At 48.9% G+C, this 18,652-nt stretch overlaps 1 protein-coding gene across 7 annotated transcripts in view; it reads left to right on the forward strand.

The window, feature by feature from the left end:
• The window catches only part of TOM1L2 (target of myb1 like 2 membrane trafficking protein), a 1,130,890-nt gene that overhangs the window by 510,321 nt on the left and 601,917 nt on the right, over window positions 1-18,652 (forward strand). For 4 of the 7 annotated variants that reach the window (XM_069645710.1, XM_069645713.1, XM_069645716.1 and 1 more), the window contains one exon: window positions 16,097-16,230. In XM_069645710.1, coding sequence (XP_069501811.1) covers window positions 16,097-16,230 — 134 coding nt within the window. Of the gene's footprint in view, window positions 1-16,096; window positions 16,232-18,652 lie in introns of all 7 variants that reach the window. The other 3 variants (XM_069645711.1, XM_069645714.1, XM_069645717.1) reach the window with 1 other exon arrangement.

Below are 18,652 nucleotides of genomic sequence, written 5' to 3' on the forward strand. Positions count from 1 at the left end.
ATCGAGCTCCATAATTAGAATCTTGTGGTCTGCTATGCCCATGGGTCCAAACTTCCACCTGTACCTTACCCACCAGATGTGAGGATACCCAGAAATAATTTATACGCGATTGTCTTCCATGTACCTCCGAAAGAAAAGTGAACCCCTCCGCCTGCCCTTTCACTTCTCTCCACACGTCTTGCAAGCCCATCTCTGACATACTGTCTCGTAGAGCCGACAAGGCCACCCTGCCCCTTCCTCTAGTAGTACCCCCAGACCTGTCCCCAGCCCTGTCCCAAGCAATATTCAAGTCCCCCATCAAGATTACTGGGCCCTTTGCGCGGTCCCCAATATAAGCTGTAGTAGCTGCCGAAGGAAAGAATCTTGTCCTGAGTTAGGGGCATACGCCACCACTATTGTGTAGAGCTCCCGCCCGGTGGATCCCAGAGCCAGTAGATATCGGCCTTCTTTGTCTCTAATAGTCTCACTGATCTTAAAATTAGACAAATTGCCAATTGCCAGCGCAACCCCTCCAGACTTCGTCGCCCCCGAGGCGTGCACAATCTGATCAAAGCCCCTCAGTCTAAGCCTATGCTGGTCACCTCTCAGTAGATGGGTCTCCTGCAAGCCCAAAAAGTCTGGGCGATATCTCCTAGTGAACAGCTCCAGCTTCTTCCTCTTTACAGGGGAGTTAAGCCCCCTTACATTATGTGTGATCCATCTAAATGCTAACGGTTAGTGGTGACCCTCATGGTAAGGGCCCAGGGCCCAAGCCCTTTCACCCGCTGCACAGAGGATCCCCTCCATTTTCCCATACGTCCTAAAGGGAACCCTGTGTGGTGGAACCGATCCCCACCCCCTCCACCCAAACTCTTCCCCAAATGAACCCCCCCACCCGCCCTAAACAATGCCCCCCCACCCGCTCAGGGGCCGGCCTGACCGGCCCTCTCACCAAAACCCCTCCCACAGGCCTGAACGCCGTTGCCGATTCCACGATGTTTGCTCCACTCTCCTCCTACCCTCGTGATCGCCCTTTGAGACCACCATCCCCCATAGCTGATTCAGATCCTTGTCAGGATTCATTAGGCTCCACTCTCTCAACCACATCCAAGCCCCTCTCCCCCTCTCGATTTGTAGGGCCCCTCCGGGACCGCCTTCGCCAGGCCTCTCTCCCAACAGTCAACCACTACCATGGCCGAAGCGAGGGACCAGCTCCCGAGCCAGAGGTCCCCCTCAGCCCTGGCGCCCCATGATCGTAGTCTAAGTCGAGCTGTAGAAGGGCCGCCCCCTCCCGCGGAGAGGTGATTCGCATTGGAGAACCCTCCCAATCAAATAAAAGCCAGAAGGGGAAAGTCCATTTATATTTTATCCCCTGTTCCTGTAGCTTCCTCAGTATAGGACTCATCTGCTTCCTTTTGAGAAGGGTGCTACCCTCAGGATCCTGATACAGCTCGATCACCTGCCCATTATATCTCACTGGTTCCTGTCGCCGCGCAGCCTGCAGCACAGCTTCTTTCTGCGCATATCTAGAAAAGGCGGCCTATACATCCCTTGGCCGCTGGCCCCGGGCGGTGCTGGGACAGCCCACTCGGTGCACTCTATCCAACTCAATCTTGTCTGGGGAGTCGCCACCCAAAATGTCTGCAAAGAGTTTCTGAACCGTCGATTTTAAATCCGTATCCAGAACCGACTCCGGAAGCAGTTTCAGCCTGATATTGATCCGTCGAGACCGGTTTTCTAAGTCCTCCAAGCAGATCTCGAGGTTCCGCGTTGCCGTATCCAAGCGATCAATTGCTTCACTGTTCTCCCTTACATCCTTGCTCACCTCCTGAAGGCCTCTCTCCACCACATCTGTTCTCTCGCCGAGTTGGGCCACCTCTTATTTGATCTTAGACAGGGCCTGGTTTAAGTCGGTTCGCACCAGCTGGAACTGGTCCTGAAAAGTCTTTGCCAATGTTTCCTGCAATGAGACTATTTCCCGATGCAAATCCTGTTTGGAGAGAGAGGAGGCAGATGGGGGCCATTCAGGTAACCCCTCTCATTGGGGGTTCCGTTCCTCCTGGGCGTCCTTGGGGGCCCACATGGATATGAGAGGGCCTGATGCCTCGGCTTGCTGCGCTCCCCCCTTGAAAGATCTGCTTTTGTTTTTTGTCGCCATGATGCCTCAGGGACTCCCCCTAGCCAGACCACATCCGGGCCCGTGTCGATCACTCGCCAAACCTCAAGCCTCAACTCCCAGTTATCAGAGGGGGGTATTGTGCCCCGTTTCTAGGAGAGGGGAGAAGAGGTCAGCCCCTCAGTCAGGGAAGACTACTCGGCTCAGCTTCATACAGTCCATGAGAGATAAAGCTCTCTCGCTCGTGGCTCCTGCTATCAGTGGGACCCACTCACCGAGCGACTCCTTGGAGAGGCTTCACCAAAAAAAAAAGGGGGGGGGAACCAGGTGGATACGGCCAGGCGTATTAAAGTTGCTTCCGTGGATTCGGCCGCCCTGGTCTCCCACACCAGTCCCCTCTCTCCTTCAGGCCTTCTCGGCCCTGCGCTCACACTAATCCTTCTGGGGAGGTATTGGGAGGAAGGCTCGGAAATCCCCCTGCTCGCAGGATGCCCCCCCTGGCTCACACGTACCAAGCCTCTCTTCTAGGCCCCTGTTTTACCGGGCCCAGGCGGCTGCTGACATCACCCCCTCCGTGCGCAGCCCCCCCGAGCCACAGCAGACAGCGGCCTCCCTGCCCTCAGGGGCTCTAGTGTCCATCGAGTCCTGCCGCGTACTCGGTCCCTCCGGCTCCGATCCGAGGGTCCGCTCGTCCAATCTCACGGTACAGCTGCGCTCTTCAATCTCGCCACACTCCCCAGCCCCCAAGGGGGGCAAGCAGGCGAAGGCGCGCCCCAGCTCTTCACCTCACACGGGCGCCAGCATCACTTTCTCGGAGCGCAGCTCACCCAGGCCACTTCGGTCCGCGGGCTCCCTACTTCCTGGACCGCTGATGTCCTGTGGCGCCTGCCGCGGTCACGACTCACGGGCGCAGGCTCTTGGACCCGCATGTCCGCTCCCTCGTGGAGATCTTCTCCTCGGCGGCAGGGCACGGGCGCTCGTCTCCCACCACGTCCCACAGCAGCCGAGGGTGGCAGCAAGCGGAGACGCGCGTCGACCTCCCGCCTTCCGGAGTGCCCCAAAGGGAGATGTGTCCTGCACCTCGGCCCCGATGCGACCCGCAGGCGTCCCCAAGCCAAGAGACCGGGAGTCGTCGCGGTCCTCTCCCACTCTATGGGTCCTCCTGGGGTGTGCCGGACTACAGCGCCCTTATCGGGAGCGGGGCCTGCCCGCCGCGTCCCGCGTTGCAGCTGCGATGCTTGGCCTCAAATGTAGGCAGTCCGCCCTCCGCCGATCGCTCACCAGGCTGGGGGTGGCCAAAAAATCGTGCTCGAATCCCTCGTTGCCCGAAAGGGGGGTGGTGAAGTGCCTTCCAGGCTTGAGGGTACCGGAGCGCCGCCGACACACGTCTACCTAGTGTCGGTGGCCATCTTGGAATCCCTTGTAAGCTTTTTAAGCCCAAGACCTTAAAGGAACGAAAAACTAAGCGATTGGCCCGCCATGCAGGCCGAGGCCGCCATAGACGTGGAGGGTGCTTCTAGCGACGGCAGCATCAGCTTCTTCTCGGACGGCTTAGGCGATGGGGAACCTTCAGATTCCCATGTGCAAGCCCCCGACCCCAACAGACAGGCCGGCTGTGCTGTTACGGGGACGACACCTGGCGGCATCAGCACAGGCTCATCATACCACACAAAACACACCCCCCAAGGCCAGAAGTCGACGACAGCATCATCTTCACGGCCGCACACTGCGTCAAGGGGAAAGTCCACTAGCTCCCTGTCCTCTGGGCATTCGCGATCACGTTCGCCACATGACAGGCACCCAAAGTCGAAAGATAAATCTGACTCGGACGCCGTGTCCAATACTGCTGCCGAAGACCGAGCATAGACAGACGCGGCTACGGGTTGCCCTTCGGCCGAAAGACGACGATCTTCAATAACGTCGAAAATGGCAAAACAGCCGCAGACTTCGAAATTGTCACATTTGGTAAACAAACATGTCCCTGAAACACTGCTTCAAGGCCGGACTTCGAAACGCCATACTTCGAAGAGCCACAAATCCCATAGGAAGAAGGAGAGTGCATCCCTTAGGGAGAAAGAGAGTGCATCCCATAAGGAGAAAGACCGTGTTTCCCACGGGGGAGCGTACTATGTCTGCAACTATGAAACGCAAGAAGCAGCCTACACCAGGACTACCTCCCACTCCAGTTACTATCCCAGGTTCCTCACCGTGGTCTGCTGAGGATATAGACAGAGTGATGAGACGTATGTCCTTTATGGCCGATTATTATTCTATTTTTTTCTGAAAAACCCTCAAACTAGAGGTAATTTTCCAAGCACGCCTCAATTTATAGGTAGTTTCCCAAGCACGCCAACAGCTAGTGGAGTGACAATGTCACAACCGCCATCAAAAAGAGCTCGGCCAGACACCTTTCAAGACACTCCTTAACAGGACCCAGACCAGTTTGATCTCTATGACCCCAGTACAGATTATGTGGATCAAAAGAATCTTGGGCAGGTAGATCATCATCATCATTATTATGATGACGATGAAGAGGACGTTTACATCTTACCCTCTCCAGATCCTGTGGAACCGCCGGTGGCAGATTCACCAGTAGACATCCAACTACAATTCAATGACTTGCTGCTAAAGGTAGCAGAGCATTTTCAAATTCAAACGCAGGAAACCGAGGTCGAAAGATTTTGTCTAGAACATATTGGGTGACACAAAAGCAGTAACCCCTAACCTCACGCGTGCTGTAAATCCCTGAATCGAAAAGATGTCCCACCCCAGCCCCTTCATGCCCCCTCTACATTAGGTCAATTAAAGCCAGACTCACTGGTAGTTACCACAACAAGAAAAAGAGCGGGGACACCACTCAATTCATCAAAGGCAACCCTCCTTAATATGCTGATAGAGCCTAATGTTCTTTTCGACAAAGCAGTAGAGGATGCATTAAAGAGTGCAAAGAAAGTATATGACACTCTAAAGTCTCTGGGTCAACTCACCAACAAACCATCGGGCCAAAGGGGCAGAAATAATTTACGTCGCTTCAGGGGCCAAAATTTCCAAAGGGGATCTGGATACAACCAAGGTCAGGGTTCATCCTGGGGTTCCAATCGAGGACAACCAACAACCATCTCAAGGTTTCCAAAGGGGCCAGCGAAGATCTTATGGGCGGGCAGATCCTCCTCTTCCAGGGGTGGGTCCTCTCCTCCCCCCCCCAAAGCAATGACCACTCGCTTCACGTCCCCTCCCATGTCACTCCAGTAGGAGGACGTATAACACACTTCACCCATGCATGGAGGGGAACGCCTAAGACAGGTGGGTGCTTTCTACCGTAGCGTGTGGTTATCACACAGAGTTACTGCAGTGACCCTCCTACCATCCCCTGCGACAAAGAGCCACCAAAAAGGAGGAACGGCGCATACTTCTGGAAGAGGTTGCAGTGCTGCTGTTCAAGGATGCCGTCAAAATCGTCCCAGCGAACCAGGTGAACAAAGGTATCTATTCAACATACTTCCTTGTGCCCAAAAAAGGTATAACAATGCGCCCTGTATTAGATCTGCACCCTGCAAACACCTATGTCAAGGTACAAACATTCTGCCTGACTACGCTACAGGAAGCAATGCCACTGCTAAAGCAAGGGGACTACATGATAACCTTGGATATGAAAGATGTCTATTTTCATATTTCAATGTTCCCAGGGCACAGAAAATTCTTTTGTTTCAAGATAGTAAACCAGCACTACCAATTCAAGGTGCTACCCTTCGGCATAGCTTTGGCTCCAAGGGTATTCACCAAGGTACTGGTGGTGGTGGCAGCGCACCTTTGCAGGGACGCAATCCCAGTGTACGTTTTACCCTCAACTCCACTAATGAACAGGGTGGTGAACAAGTTTCACAGAGAGCAAATTACGCTTATCCTAGTTGCTCCCATGTGTGCGAGACAACCCTGGTACCCACATCTGCGCACACTGGCGGTGTGTGACCCCATCAAGCTCCCGTGCCAGACCAATTCGCTATCCCTGCATGGGGGAACAACATTACACCCTCAACCTCACTCACTGAACATGGCAACATGGCTCCTGAGGTCATAGAGTTTGGACATCTTAACTCGCCACAAAGGTGTATGGATATCCTCAAGGAGGCACGTAAATCAAACACCAGACACTGTTATTTCGACAAGTGAAAGAGATTTGTAATTTGGTGCCAGACAAAACAATTAAACCCCATAGAATGTACTCCACCTCACATTCTTCATTACATGCTCCACTTGCTAGACTCTGGGTTAGTTAACTATAAAAGTCAACCTGGCGGCTTTATCCGCATAGACCACCTCTCTCAATAAGGTATCATGGTGGAAGGTTCCCGTCATTAAGGCATTTATGGAGGTAGTAAAGAGATTGTTTTTTTCTGCCCAGATATTGGTCGCCTTTACGCAGAGCTCCTCGAGAGACATTGCAAAAACATTTGTTTGACCTTTGGTCGTTATTAACTTATAACTATATTATTACTTTACATCCCTCCTTCGGCGTCGTAGCTGCGAAGCTGTTCACCGGCGATCAAGATCTTCGACGACGGTGCCTTCGACGGAGGAGGTTGTTCGGCGTTCGCCGAACACGTGGCCTGGCCTCGCCGGCCAAATACAGTAGGGAGAGTGGGGTCGTGGGACATTTATTGTTTCTCTTTGAGAATGCCTTTCCCTTTCCCCTCCCTTTCCTTCGGGGTTGTTGTCACATGCAATCGGTTCCTCCGCTATGGAGAGGACACCCTTTAGGTTTTGCCCGCGTTGCAAGGGCAAGTTTACCTGGAAAGACGAGCATAAACGGTGTAACCGTTGCTTGCCCCTTGACCACAAAGAAGACGGCTGTGCGGCCTGTCAGCTTCTTAAACCGAAGACTTTAAAGGACCGCAGGGTCAAAAGGTGGGCAGCCTAAGCCATGTCTAGGTCTGATTTCTCTCCCGCCGCCGCTGAAAGTGACGAGGAATGTGATAACCCGAAGTCCTTTTCGGAAGTCGTAGACCACTCTAAGGAGCGTTCGCGCTCCTCGTCGTCTGTCCCCGGCCCAACAAGCTCGGCTCATGCCCTGCTTATGGGGATGAACACCCCGGCGACACTGACGCACACACAAAACACTCCCATAAACGCACGACCCACGGCTCTTCCTCGTCGAAGACGAAGAGAGCATTAGCGCCAACGGAGACGCAGGTCCTACCGGCGGCCTCCTCAGACCGTAAGAGTCTGAAGCCCCCCTCGCAACTGCAAACGCGACTAGCGACTGGGCTACCCCCAGATAAGGACGCTATCACTAAACCGCCAAACGACGCTCACCGTTGGAGAGCGCCCGTCAGCGTAGAGCAAGCCAAGCCTGTAACGTCGACGCCGGAGGTACCCTCGACAGACAGTTTAGTTGTCGAGAACCTGGCGCAGATTATTTCCACCGATTGCCAGAGACGGACGGCGAAAGAAACGTCGATCACCGCTCACAAGGCCCGGGAGATGCCGAAAAGGTCAGAAGGAAGGCAAGAACTGCCCCCTCTGTCGAGAGGGACTCCTAGCCTACCAGAAGGCTTTTCAGAAGGCAAGGGAAACCTTTCTTCACCGTTATGGGATAAGTCGAAGCGTTTTCAAACTGAAGGCCCTCCCTTTTCCCCCCCTGACCACTCTGGGGTACCTCAAGAAACCCTAGAGAGACTCCAGTTTTGTATGGACAAAATGGAGAGGTTTATGGGGATTCAGAACCTTCCAACACCCAAGAGATCAAGAGAGGGACCGCAGGAGGATCCCAGGGCCAAGTACCCTAGGCTGTTTAATCCCCTCCAAGAGGATGTAGATTTATAGGACCTCACTGGAGAGCACCCCCACTTTCAGGAGGATGACATTCTTAGGCAATGAAGGGGAACAAAACCTAGAGGAGGAAGGTTTTGAAGATAACCCAGATATGGGTGATGGGGGCTTCGGAGAAGACCCAGAAGAGGGCGCTTCACAGCCCTGGCAGTCCCCATCAGCATTTTCAGACCCTGACGCCCTAAGCCTGTCCCCCACCCAAGGACTCGCCTATTAGGAATATGTCTCCTATAGACGATCAACCTACCTTTAATGCACTACTACACAAGGCAGCAGCGCATTTCGAAATCGAGACCGGGGAAATTTCTCCTGACATCGACTTTGTAGAAAAGATCATCAAGGAGAAACCCCCTGTCAGCCAAACCATTCCCCTCTTCGCCTCAGTAAAGAGACAAATTATTCCTTCACTATCTACACCCGCGTTGATCAGAGGGGTCAACCCATTATACATCAGGGGCCACTCTGTACCAGACTCCTTAGTGGTGACAAATACAAGGAAAAGAGCAGGGGTCCTGCTGTCAACTAGCGAGGCACCACCAGAGGAAGAGGGTAAAAAATGGTATGCCCCAGGAAAAAGGATTACAGCCTCGGCTGCCTTTTCCGCAAGAATTGCCAACAACAACTCTTTGCTGGCCAGTTACGCAGATGCACAATGGAGCAAACTACGTAAGGACATCGAGGAGGTACCAGAACCCCTATGTACTCGGCTTCTAGCCACGGTTACTGAAGGGACCTTAGTCAACCAAAGCATCATTAAAAATACTCTGGATGCTGCAGAAATGTCTGGCCGTTCCCTAGTCCAAGGAATCCTCCTCAAACGCCATGTATGGCTACGTAATTCAGGCTTTAAACCCAAAACACAAGCATCTCTAATTAACAAACATATAGAAGATGCCAACCTCTTTGGTAAGGCGGTGGATGAGGCACTAGAGACTGCAAAGAAGGAATTTGACACCATCAAAACCCTAGACCAAATTTCAAGGCCTCCCAACAAACGTGGTTATGGCAACAGACGCTTTTTTCGAGGCCAACGCCAGCAGCAACAGCAGCAGCAGCAATACTCTGCAGGTAACTGGTCCTCTAACCAAGGCACCAGTGGACAATACAACCAAAGAGGACAACGTCGTGGCAAGGGAAGAGGTCGGGGTCCCACCCCTAGAGGTTCCCAAGCCACCAACACCAAATGACTCAAAGATTCGGGTCCCCTCCCATGCATCGCCGGTCGGGGGCCGATTAACATCCTTTCTTTCTTCCAGCATGGGAGGGTATAACGTCAGACCACTGGGTACTATCAACCATAGCCCGCGGTTACTGTATAGAATTCAACAGTTCCCCTACGTACAGACCCCCAAGGGGACAACGCATGTCACCAGAACACCTCGCCATCCTTCTTCAGGAAGTGGACCAACTACTAGAAAAAGGAGCTATAGAGGTCGTGCCTCTATCTCAGGTAACAGAAGGTATTTATTCAGTGTACTTCCTTGTACCCAAAAAGGACTTAACCGTGCGCCCTGTACTAGATCTGTGCCCAGCGAACAAATTTGTCAAACCTCAAGTTTCGTATGATGACTCTACAGGAGGTAATCCCCCTGCTTTCACAGGGAGATTACATGACAACACTGGACATGAAAGATACATACTTTCATGTTTTAGTGTTGCCAGCGCAAGGAAATACCTCCGGTTCATGCTAGAGGGCAAACACTACCAGTTCAGAGTGCTACCGTTCGGCAAAGCATCAGCGCCGAGAGTATTCACAAAGGTACTGGCAGTGGCAGCGACCCACCTGCGCAGGTTGTCCATCCCAGTATACCCTTACCTCGACGATTGGCTCATAACAGGGGATTCTTACGAAACATGCTTCTCAAATACCCAAAAGACTGTAGACCTTTTGTTTCAACTGGGCTTCTCCATCAACGAGAAGAAGTCCAGTTTAGACCCCAGCCAGATCAAACAATTCCTAGGGGCTCTAATTCGAACAAAGGACGGCCTCGTCTTCCCCTCAGAGAGGGTCCAAAACATGCTGTTTCAGATCGCTCAATATGTGGCCGGTCGAGAGGTGACGGTACGCAAAGCAATGCGCTTTCTAGGAATGATGGCGTCATGTATTTATTTGGTACGTCACCTGCGCATGCGCTCAATGCAAGAGTGGCTCAACAGCCAGTGGTGTCAGGCCAGCGGACAATGGGACGATCTAGTGGTGGTCTTGCAGGCCTTGGTTCTCTTGCTACGGTGGTGGTCGAAGGAAAACCTGGTAATAGGGAAACCATTCGCCACCCCCGCAGTGGAAGCCACTCTAACCACAGACTCATCCTTCACAGGATGGGGGGCTCACCTATCCCATCAGACTGCTCACAGAGTTTGGACTCCGAACATAGCATCCAAGCACATAAACTTACTGGAGCTACTAGCTGTGTTCAAGGCACTGAAAGCCTTCCAGGCACACCTGCAAGGGAAGACAGTGGTGGTCCTCACGGACAGCACCACAGCCATGTACTACCTCAACAAGCAAGGGGGAACTCACTCTCCAGAACTGTCCAAGCTGTCCCAGAACATCTGGAAGTGGGCTCTCAAACACATGTTCCTACTGTCACAACATGTACCAGGGGAACTCAATCTACTAGCAGACGAACTCAGCAAAGACTTCCCTCTGCCCTCGGAGTACGACGTCTTCACACAATAGGGATTCCCAGAAATAGATCTGTTTGCAACTCTGGAGAACTCCCAATGCCAAGATTAGGCCTCCAGGTACCCCCAGAACCAATCCAAGGGGAACAGTCTATCGATAGCATGGTCAGGGAAATTTGTTTGCGCTCCCCTAAAAGCCCCCCCCCAGGACTCCCCTTCTCAACAAGATAGTGTACAAGATGCACCAGTAACAAGTTACCATGATACTGGTGGCCCCTATGTGTACAGCCATGGTTCGCTCACTTGATGGAGATGTCCTTATCTCCTCCAGTGAAACTTCCCTGCCTGTACAACATGCTGTCACAGGACAAGGGCAGGACACTACATCCATGCCCTCAGACCATGAACTTAGCAGCCTGGCTTCTGAGATCATAGAATTTGGACATTTACAACTCCCGCAGAGATGCATGGACATTCTCAGGGAGGCTAGAAAGCCTAACACTCGTCACTGTTATTCTAGCAAATGGAAAAGATTTGTCATCTGGTGTAGGGGAAGGAGCATCAAGCCAGTTGACTGCTCTCCCACACAAATTGTTCTGTACCTGACTCACCTACTAGACTCAGGCTTGGTGTTTAACTCTATTAAAGTCCATTTAGCTGCACTTTCCGCATACACCACTTCCCAACTTAGTGTCATGGTGGAAAGTCCCAGTTATTAAAGCCTTCATGGAAGGAGTGAAGAGGATCCACCCTCCCATAGCTAACCCCACTCCCGGATGGGACCTAAATGTGGTACTAAAAATGTCCCTCTTAAGTCCATTTGCAAAGCGGCAACCTGGAGTTCTGTTCACACCTTTACAAAACACTACTGTCTAGATGCCCACTCTAGATCTGATTCCCAGGTAGGACAAGCAGTATTAAGACATCTTTTTTCTACTGTTCCTTCTCACAACCCACCTCCAACTCCGGGTACTGCTGGCTAGTCTATGCACAGCATGTGATTCTAAGCAGATTAACAAACATCAGAAGACAATGCATTACTTACCGTAAAAGCATTTCTGATGGTTGTATCTGCTTAGATTCACATGCGTCCACCTTTCCTCCCCGCCCGGATGGAAGGAACATAGACTTTCTTCTATATCTCTCTTTTCTGTACTCACTCACCTCTAATAGGCTCCCTCAGGGCAGAAAAAATACAAACAGAGGGACCTCGACGCGTGAGGGATTGTGGGTACACTGCACGTCACTATAGGGATAGTGTTACAGACACGCCTTGTCGACGTCCCCTTTTTGACTACGAAAAACAAAATGCAACACTCTGCAGTGACCACTGGATGTCGGACTATGCACAGCATGTGAATCTAAGCAGATACAACCATCAGAAATGCTTTTACGGTAAGTAATGCATTGTCTTCTTCCTCCTATTTCAAACTCACCGCCCGGCTGGGACCTCAATGTAGTATTTGCAAAGCTCATGGGACTCCCCCTTGGAGCCTATGCATAAGACAAGTGTTAAAAAAACCTCATGTACAAGACGGCTTTCTTAGTGGCTATAACTTCCATAAGAAGAGTCAGAGAATTTCAAGCTTTGTCAGTGCAAGACCTGTTCTTTGTCATCCACAAAGACAAATTGATATTGAGAACACACCCTAGGTTTTCGCCTAAGTTCATTTCAAAATTTCACATAAACCAATCTATTGAGCTACTTACTTTTAGAACCCAACAAGCTCAGCAGAGAAAAAACTCCATACACTAGATGTAAGGAGGGCGGGCCTTTACTATGTAAACAAGACCAGACCACTCAGAAAAACAGACCAACTGTTTCTCTCCGTAGCACCAGGCAGAGAAGGGGACTTCATTTCCAAAAATGCCATCTCCAGATGGATAGTCAGATGCATACAGCTCTGCTACTCTTTATCAAGCAAAACACTGCCTTTCACACCAAGAGCTCACTCCACAAGGGGCACAGGAGCTATTCTGGCCTTTATCGCAAACGTCCCACTGGACACCATTTGCAAATCAGCTACATGGAGTTCAGTACACACTTTTTCACTCAGCACTACTGCATTGACACTTTAAAGCAGATACTCAGGTGGGACAAGCATTTCTAAAACATCAATTTGCCGCTGGACCTTCTCACTACCCACCACCTTCTCCTAACAATGCTCGCTAATCTATGCATGGTATCTGATCGAAGCAGATTCCACAAGCCTCAGAAGGGATACATTACTCACCGTTATCGTATTTCTGATGCTTGTATCTGCTTAGATCCACATGCGCCCACCCTTCCTCCCCTCAGAGTAGAAGGTGCATAGATGTTTTTCTGAGTTTATTGTGCTTTATCCGATACATATCTGCTTTAATACACATGTACTCACGCTACACTTCATGTAACCTCATGTCAGAAACAAAACAATCTGAGGGACCTCGACGCGTTAAGGACCATGGGTACAGTGGACTTCACACTGGGGATAGAAAGTATTACTGGCACGCCCTGTCAACATCCCTTTTTGAGTTTCGATAACAACAACTGTAATACTCTGCAGCTTTCACTAGATGTCGGCCTATGCATAGCATGTGAATCTAAGAAGATACAAGCATCAGAAATACGATTACGGTGAGTAATGCATCATATATATTCACTAAAAAAACTTTGTTAAAGGGATGTTATGGTTACCAGTAAAACCAAAATATCTCAGAAATTCACCTGTTATGGTAAGCTAAGCAACCATAACCCATGCCACCACTGTGCACTGCTAAGACTAACACTCAGAACTTGAAAGATGACATCAAAAATGTCACTGATGACATCAGATATTAAATTAATGTTAACAAGCAGTCCCTACCAGTGCACGCTAATTTCCTACAACTTACTAACATCATACTTACCCCACTATAGCAACATTTTTCTACAACTTGCAAAGTTTCACCTTTAAAACTCTGCCATTCCCCACCTTCTAGCATCATTTTTAACACTTCTATGCACTTTTTGCAACTTTTTCTACTGTTTTTGTGTTCACGAACGTCTGACCTCCTCACAAACTTTTTGGACAGTGTCACGTGACATCGCGCACGGAATGATGTGTTCGTGAGCGCATCCACACTCGCGAACGGGTCCGTGCTTCGCGAACATTTCAGAATTTGTCTTTTCTGCTGATTTAGGAACTTTCAAGCTCAAAATGTACCCTTGCACAGCTCCTACACTTATTCTTACTCATTATCCATTAACAATCTAGCACAGAGCACATACTATTAGCAAAACTGCTATTTATCTTAAAAATGGCATCACCTATTACCATCCCTCCTCCCCAAGAGCCACCACCACAACCAGCTAGAGGACCTACACAACAACTAAAAGCGCAATACTTCCAAAGACAGTGAAGAGGACCTAGAAGATGTGGTAGAGGAAGTGCCTACCTCAGGCACCCAGGGGAATCATGGGAGTGGCAGTTCTTTACCACTGTTGGGAATGTACCAAAGGCTAAAGCTACCAAAGTAAAATGCACAGAGTGTGACGTACTAATTCGCAGACTACCTGGACAGTACTCCTACGGGACCACCTCCTTGCGACGCCACACCAAATCAGACCACTGCAATGCTCTCCGAAAGGTTGGTTCTTTAGCAAGTAGTAGGCTGTTTTCCTCTGCCTCCTCTTCCTCAACCATTACTGTAACCACACAGCCTGCTTCTGTGGGACACAAAATCCCACTGGCTACCTTGCAAGCAATAAGAGGCTGTTGATCGATATCTTTCGAAGACAACAGTACTCTGTATATACTGCAACACACCACTCTGCAGGGGGGAGCACTTTCGAAGTGCTTTTGAAGCTGTAATCAAGGAGCATGAGAAACACTGCTCCCTACCTTGGAGGTAACACACGCGCAACATTTTCCCCTGTCCACCTGCCCCTCCATTTTAGTAGTTGGTGCCTCTTCCCTCCTTTCCTTCCCCACCTTACTTTATGACCTCTCCTGCAAAATAAAAGGTTCATTTAGGAACCACCTTTCGCAGTTAAAAAATAGAACTAAAAAAATTATCTTAGACTGCATCTACTTTACATTTCTCAATAAAGTAGATAGACTCAATAAGATTCTCCAATATTTCCATTAGCATTTTGTGTTATGGTAATGGCAATAATGTGGCGTTAATCCCCCGTTCCAGGGGCTGGAACGGGGGATAACGGCCCGGCAGCCTAAGTTATCGACCCAAGCAATGTCTGTCGCTATCAGCAGCGCATGCTTGGGATGGAAATAATTGTTAAATTGCCTACGGCATAAGGCTCTATCATGACCCCAGCCGAACCGCCCCTTTTATTCACTGCACCTACCTTGCATCCTAGCTCGGTGTCCACTATACCCTAATAATGTAACCAATGGCCAGTGCTCACGGCTTGCAGCCATGACCAGTCTCCAAATCCATGGGGCATAGGCTTAGGTTTCGTCAGACCTAGAATGAAATTCCAGAATTACATGCAGTTTTATTGAGTGGCGCCAAAGTTATAAGCCATCCAAAAACTGCTCTTCACCAACCCTGCTTTTACTTTCGTATGCGTAATGGGCTTCTTAACTTTCTTTGTCAATTTTTGAGGATTTTTTGGAACACCTCCCTTCCTTTTAACCTCCGTTTCCTTTTGTTACAGTCCATTGCACTGACCCACTATGTCTTTCTCTGTCTGATTTGTCCTTATTTTACAGAATATAATTTTAGTTTCTCTATTTGGGTGATGGTTTTGGGGAAGAATTCAGTATGTTGGGCCTATTTGGAATATGTGCCCAACCCATGTTCTTTGGCCATATTTCACTGCCTGTGGCAAGTAAAAAAAAATCTTTCTATCGACAAAATGCTGAACTCTAGGCACATAGGGTTGGTTGAACCCGTAACCTGAATCTTGCTGTGTACAAAACACTCCTCGAACATGGCTGTCCCTGCGCGGAAAGGGTTAAACAATGTCCTAGAACACAACATCCAATATCTCATAATGCAGTCATCATTGCACGAAAGCCTCTCTTTACTGCTACCGGAAGGGATACATCATGCCATTGTCAATGAGGTGTGCTGGGATCTATGCGATCGTTTTTTGTTAACGCTGGCTGCAAAAATGCCAGCCGTCACTTTGAGGATTAAAAATAAATATTTGTACACGAGGGCTACCCTCTTGGCCTCACCTTGCCTCCCTGCCCCACACCTCTGTATTGAAGTTGTGGGTAAACCGTAATGTTGTGCAGAATGGTTTGGCACTGCCATTAAAACTCTGGATTCCAACCCAGAACGGGACTCAAATAGCTAAAGACTAAAGTACGTGTGGAGGCCCAATATTCCTCCTCATCCTTAAGGTTCAAGAAACTATGGAAGGGGAATATTAACAACTGGTCCACAGAAGGCTAAAATGCTATTTTCTAAATCTGCCCGTCTGTGTACCACCCTTGACAAAATGTGTAAATAAACCTTGCTGGATTAGTTCATTGTCTCATGCAAACGCATCCATGCAGAGGTGCTGTACATGTCCAACTCCATTAAGCATGTTAAACGTTCCTGTCTTTTTTGCAGGCATGGGCTGATGCATTCCGAAGTAGTCCTGATCTAACTGGAGTAGTGCATATTTATGAAGAGCTGAAGAGGAAAGGCATCGAGTTTCCTATGGCAGATCTCGATGCTCTGTCTCCAATACACACACCGCAGAGGGTAAGTTGCAGCACAGAACTCTTAAGGTATGGCGCCCCTCTTTCTCCAAACTGGCTACTTCCTGTGTTTGTATGTTTATGGCAGCTAGGCTTTAATGACCATAATGACAATTCCCATCGAGGATCCATGCCTTTTTTGGATCCTCTGTTTTCGTGTACAAGATGGATGGGAGTAAAAATATAGAAGGTGCACAATTTGTTTTACGCTAGTATGGTCTGTCATTTGTAGTATGAAACCAGTCCAAGAATTTCTGCAGAAAATGGCTGAGCGTCACCTACTTGGGCTTTTTGCTAGTATTTCTTGATGTAATGGGACTCCGAGTTTATCTAATCGATTCTCTGTGATAAAAGTTCATGTTTAGATGCTGGTTGGAAGTGACGCGGCAGACTAACAGCTTTCAACATATTGCAATTCTAAAGTACCCTGTGTCCATGTATTTACATAGAATACGTGCTCTTTTTTTAAGCCCTTTCATTTTAGTCAATAGTTGTATGTATTCTGCTTCTGAAACTGTGTTTTGATAGCCCTATTGTGAAATACCAGACATGTTGCACTGTTTGAAAGGATACCACGTTATCCTTAGGAATTGCTATGACGACCTGGCTTATCCTTGTTTCATGTACTGTGGGGAACCACTGGGGTCTCCATCTATTATCTTTACAAAACATAAAGGGCACATTGCACAATGTACTTCCTCCTACCATGTCTTCCAGGATGATTTTAAGATCCCCAAATACTTATAGACTACTTAATAGTGTGTAGCGCCTGTGGGTTCAACCTCCTGCTATCTCTTTTATTGCAGCAGAGTCTCTCTCTTCTCTAATACGATTCTCTTCTCCCTCCAACATCCTCAACATATAGTGTCCTTTAACATTAACATATGTCTGTTCATGCTCTCCTGTAGCAACTTAGTTGTCTTATTGGCTCTTGATGGAGAGGCGTCTTGTTCAAGTAGCTGCATGTAACCTTTTGGCTGGCCTTTCAATTGTTCACTCAATTTTTTTTACTGATATATATCATTTGACAAGCGTTTTATATCAAGCCACCACCACATTTGCACAAATTGGCTTCATTTATGGCAGTTTCTGGAGGGGCCATGTTATCAACCGTTCCTTCAATGACCTCCTGCCTCTTGGTGGCAGTGAGAGGAACTGCAGACCCAGTCCTTCATGAGGTCAGTCACTTTTTTTCAGGATAGGGCAAATACCTTCAAGGGATTCATTGGAAAAAACAGGTATTTGTACCCAGCAGTATTACAGCTTTGAGTTCTCAGAGCAGAAACATATCTGCCACGTGTGTGCTTGTCACAGAAACGGGGGAGCTGGAGGAGACGCTTTGAAGTCTATGCTCAGTGATTTAAAGCTGGTAGACAGATTTATAGTGTGAGAACTTGGAAATCAAGAAAGATGCCCCTTTGCCATAAACATTACACAGAGTTTAAATATGTCCGTCGTGGACACTAGGAGCCAATATAAAGTCAGAACGGAAGACATTATCTCTCAGCGCTTTGTTCATTGGGAAATTGAGTAGTTGCACTCTGAACTTACTGAAGGAAATCCATCCAAGTATTGGGTGAACTCAGATAAAATATGTTCCCATAGAGCACACTCAATAAGAGAATCTCCGTCACTAGTGCCACTTGGTGAGAGAAGTCTAGAAAAAGAGGCCACGAAAGATCATAGTGTGTATGTGTGTATATAAATATACATATATATATTTATATTGGAACACCAATAATTGGTGCAGCTTTCTGTCCATCTAACCTTTATACCAGTATTCGCTCTAAGAAAGCACATGTATGTTTTACACATTTAACATTAAGAGTGAGGTAGATGAATGGATGCTAAGCATGCAGCTTTTGTATTTGTGTTTTATAAAGCGCAAACCTAGCTATGGGGCAATGGAGCACTGTACATGTCGTTGAGGGTCAAATATGATGTACTATGTTTGGCTTTCATATTGCCTGTCTTCTTAAAGTGCCAAGACCTTGTCTGTGTGTGGACAAACCGATTGTCCACCCAGGGCGTAAACCATGCTGAAGGAAGAGAGATGCATATGAGGTAAGGTGGGGGAGGGATCACAATATGTGCCACACAATGTTCCGGCCAGGTGGTTGGGATGTGATGTTGGAACTCAAAGAATCCAGGTGGCACCTGAGGAGTAAGCTCTTGAGTTCCTACCTCAACTGAAAGAACATACAGCAGTCCATTGTTCATAGCAGCCCAAACCGGCTAGAACCATTCTCCAGGGGTACACGCTGCACACCATGCCACTAGAACTCCTCTTTAATCTCTGTAGCATGGCCTATAACAAAATAAAAAAAATTGTCCCCGGTGGAGTAGAAAGGTAGTAATTGCAACACAGGTATGGGCATCTGTTTCATGTGGCTCCCCATCCCGAGGATTACAGAGTGGGAATGCA

Source organism: Ambystoma mexicanum, chromosome 2p (genome assembly GCF_040938575.1).
Source record: "Ambystoma mexicanum isolate Mex_15411 chromosome 2p, UKY_AmexF1_1, whole genome shotgun sequence".
NCBI classification, from domain to species: Eukaryota; Metazoa; Chordata; class Amphibia; order Caudata; family Ambystomatidae; genus Ambystoma; species Ambystoma mexicanum.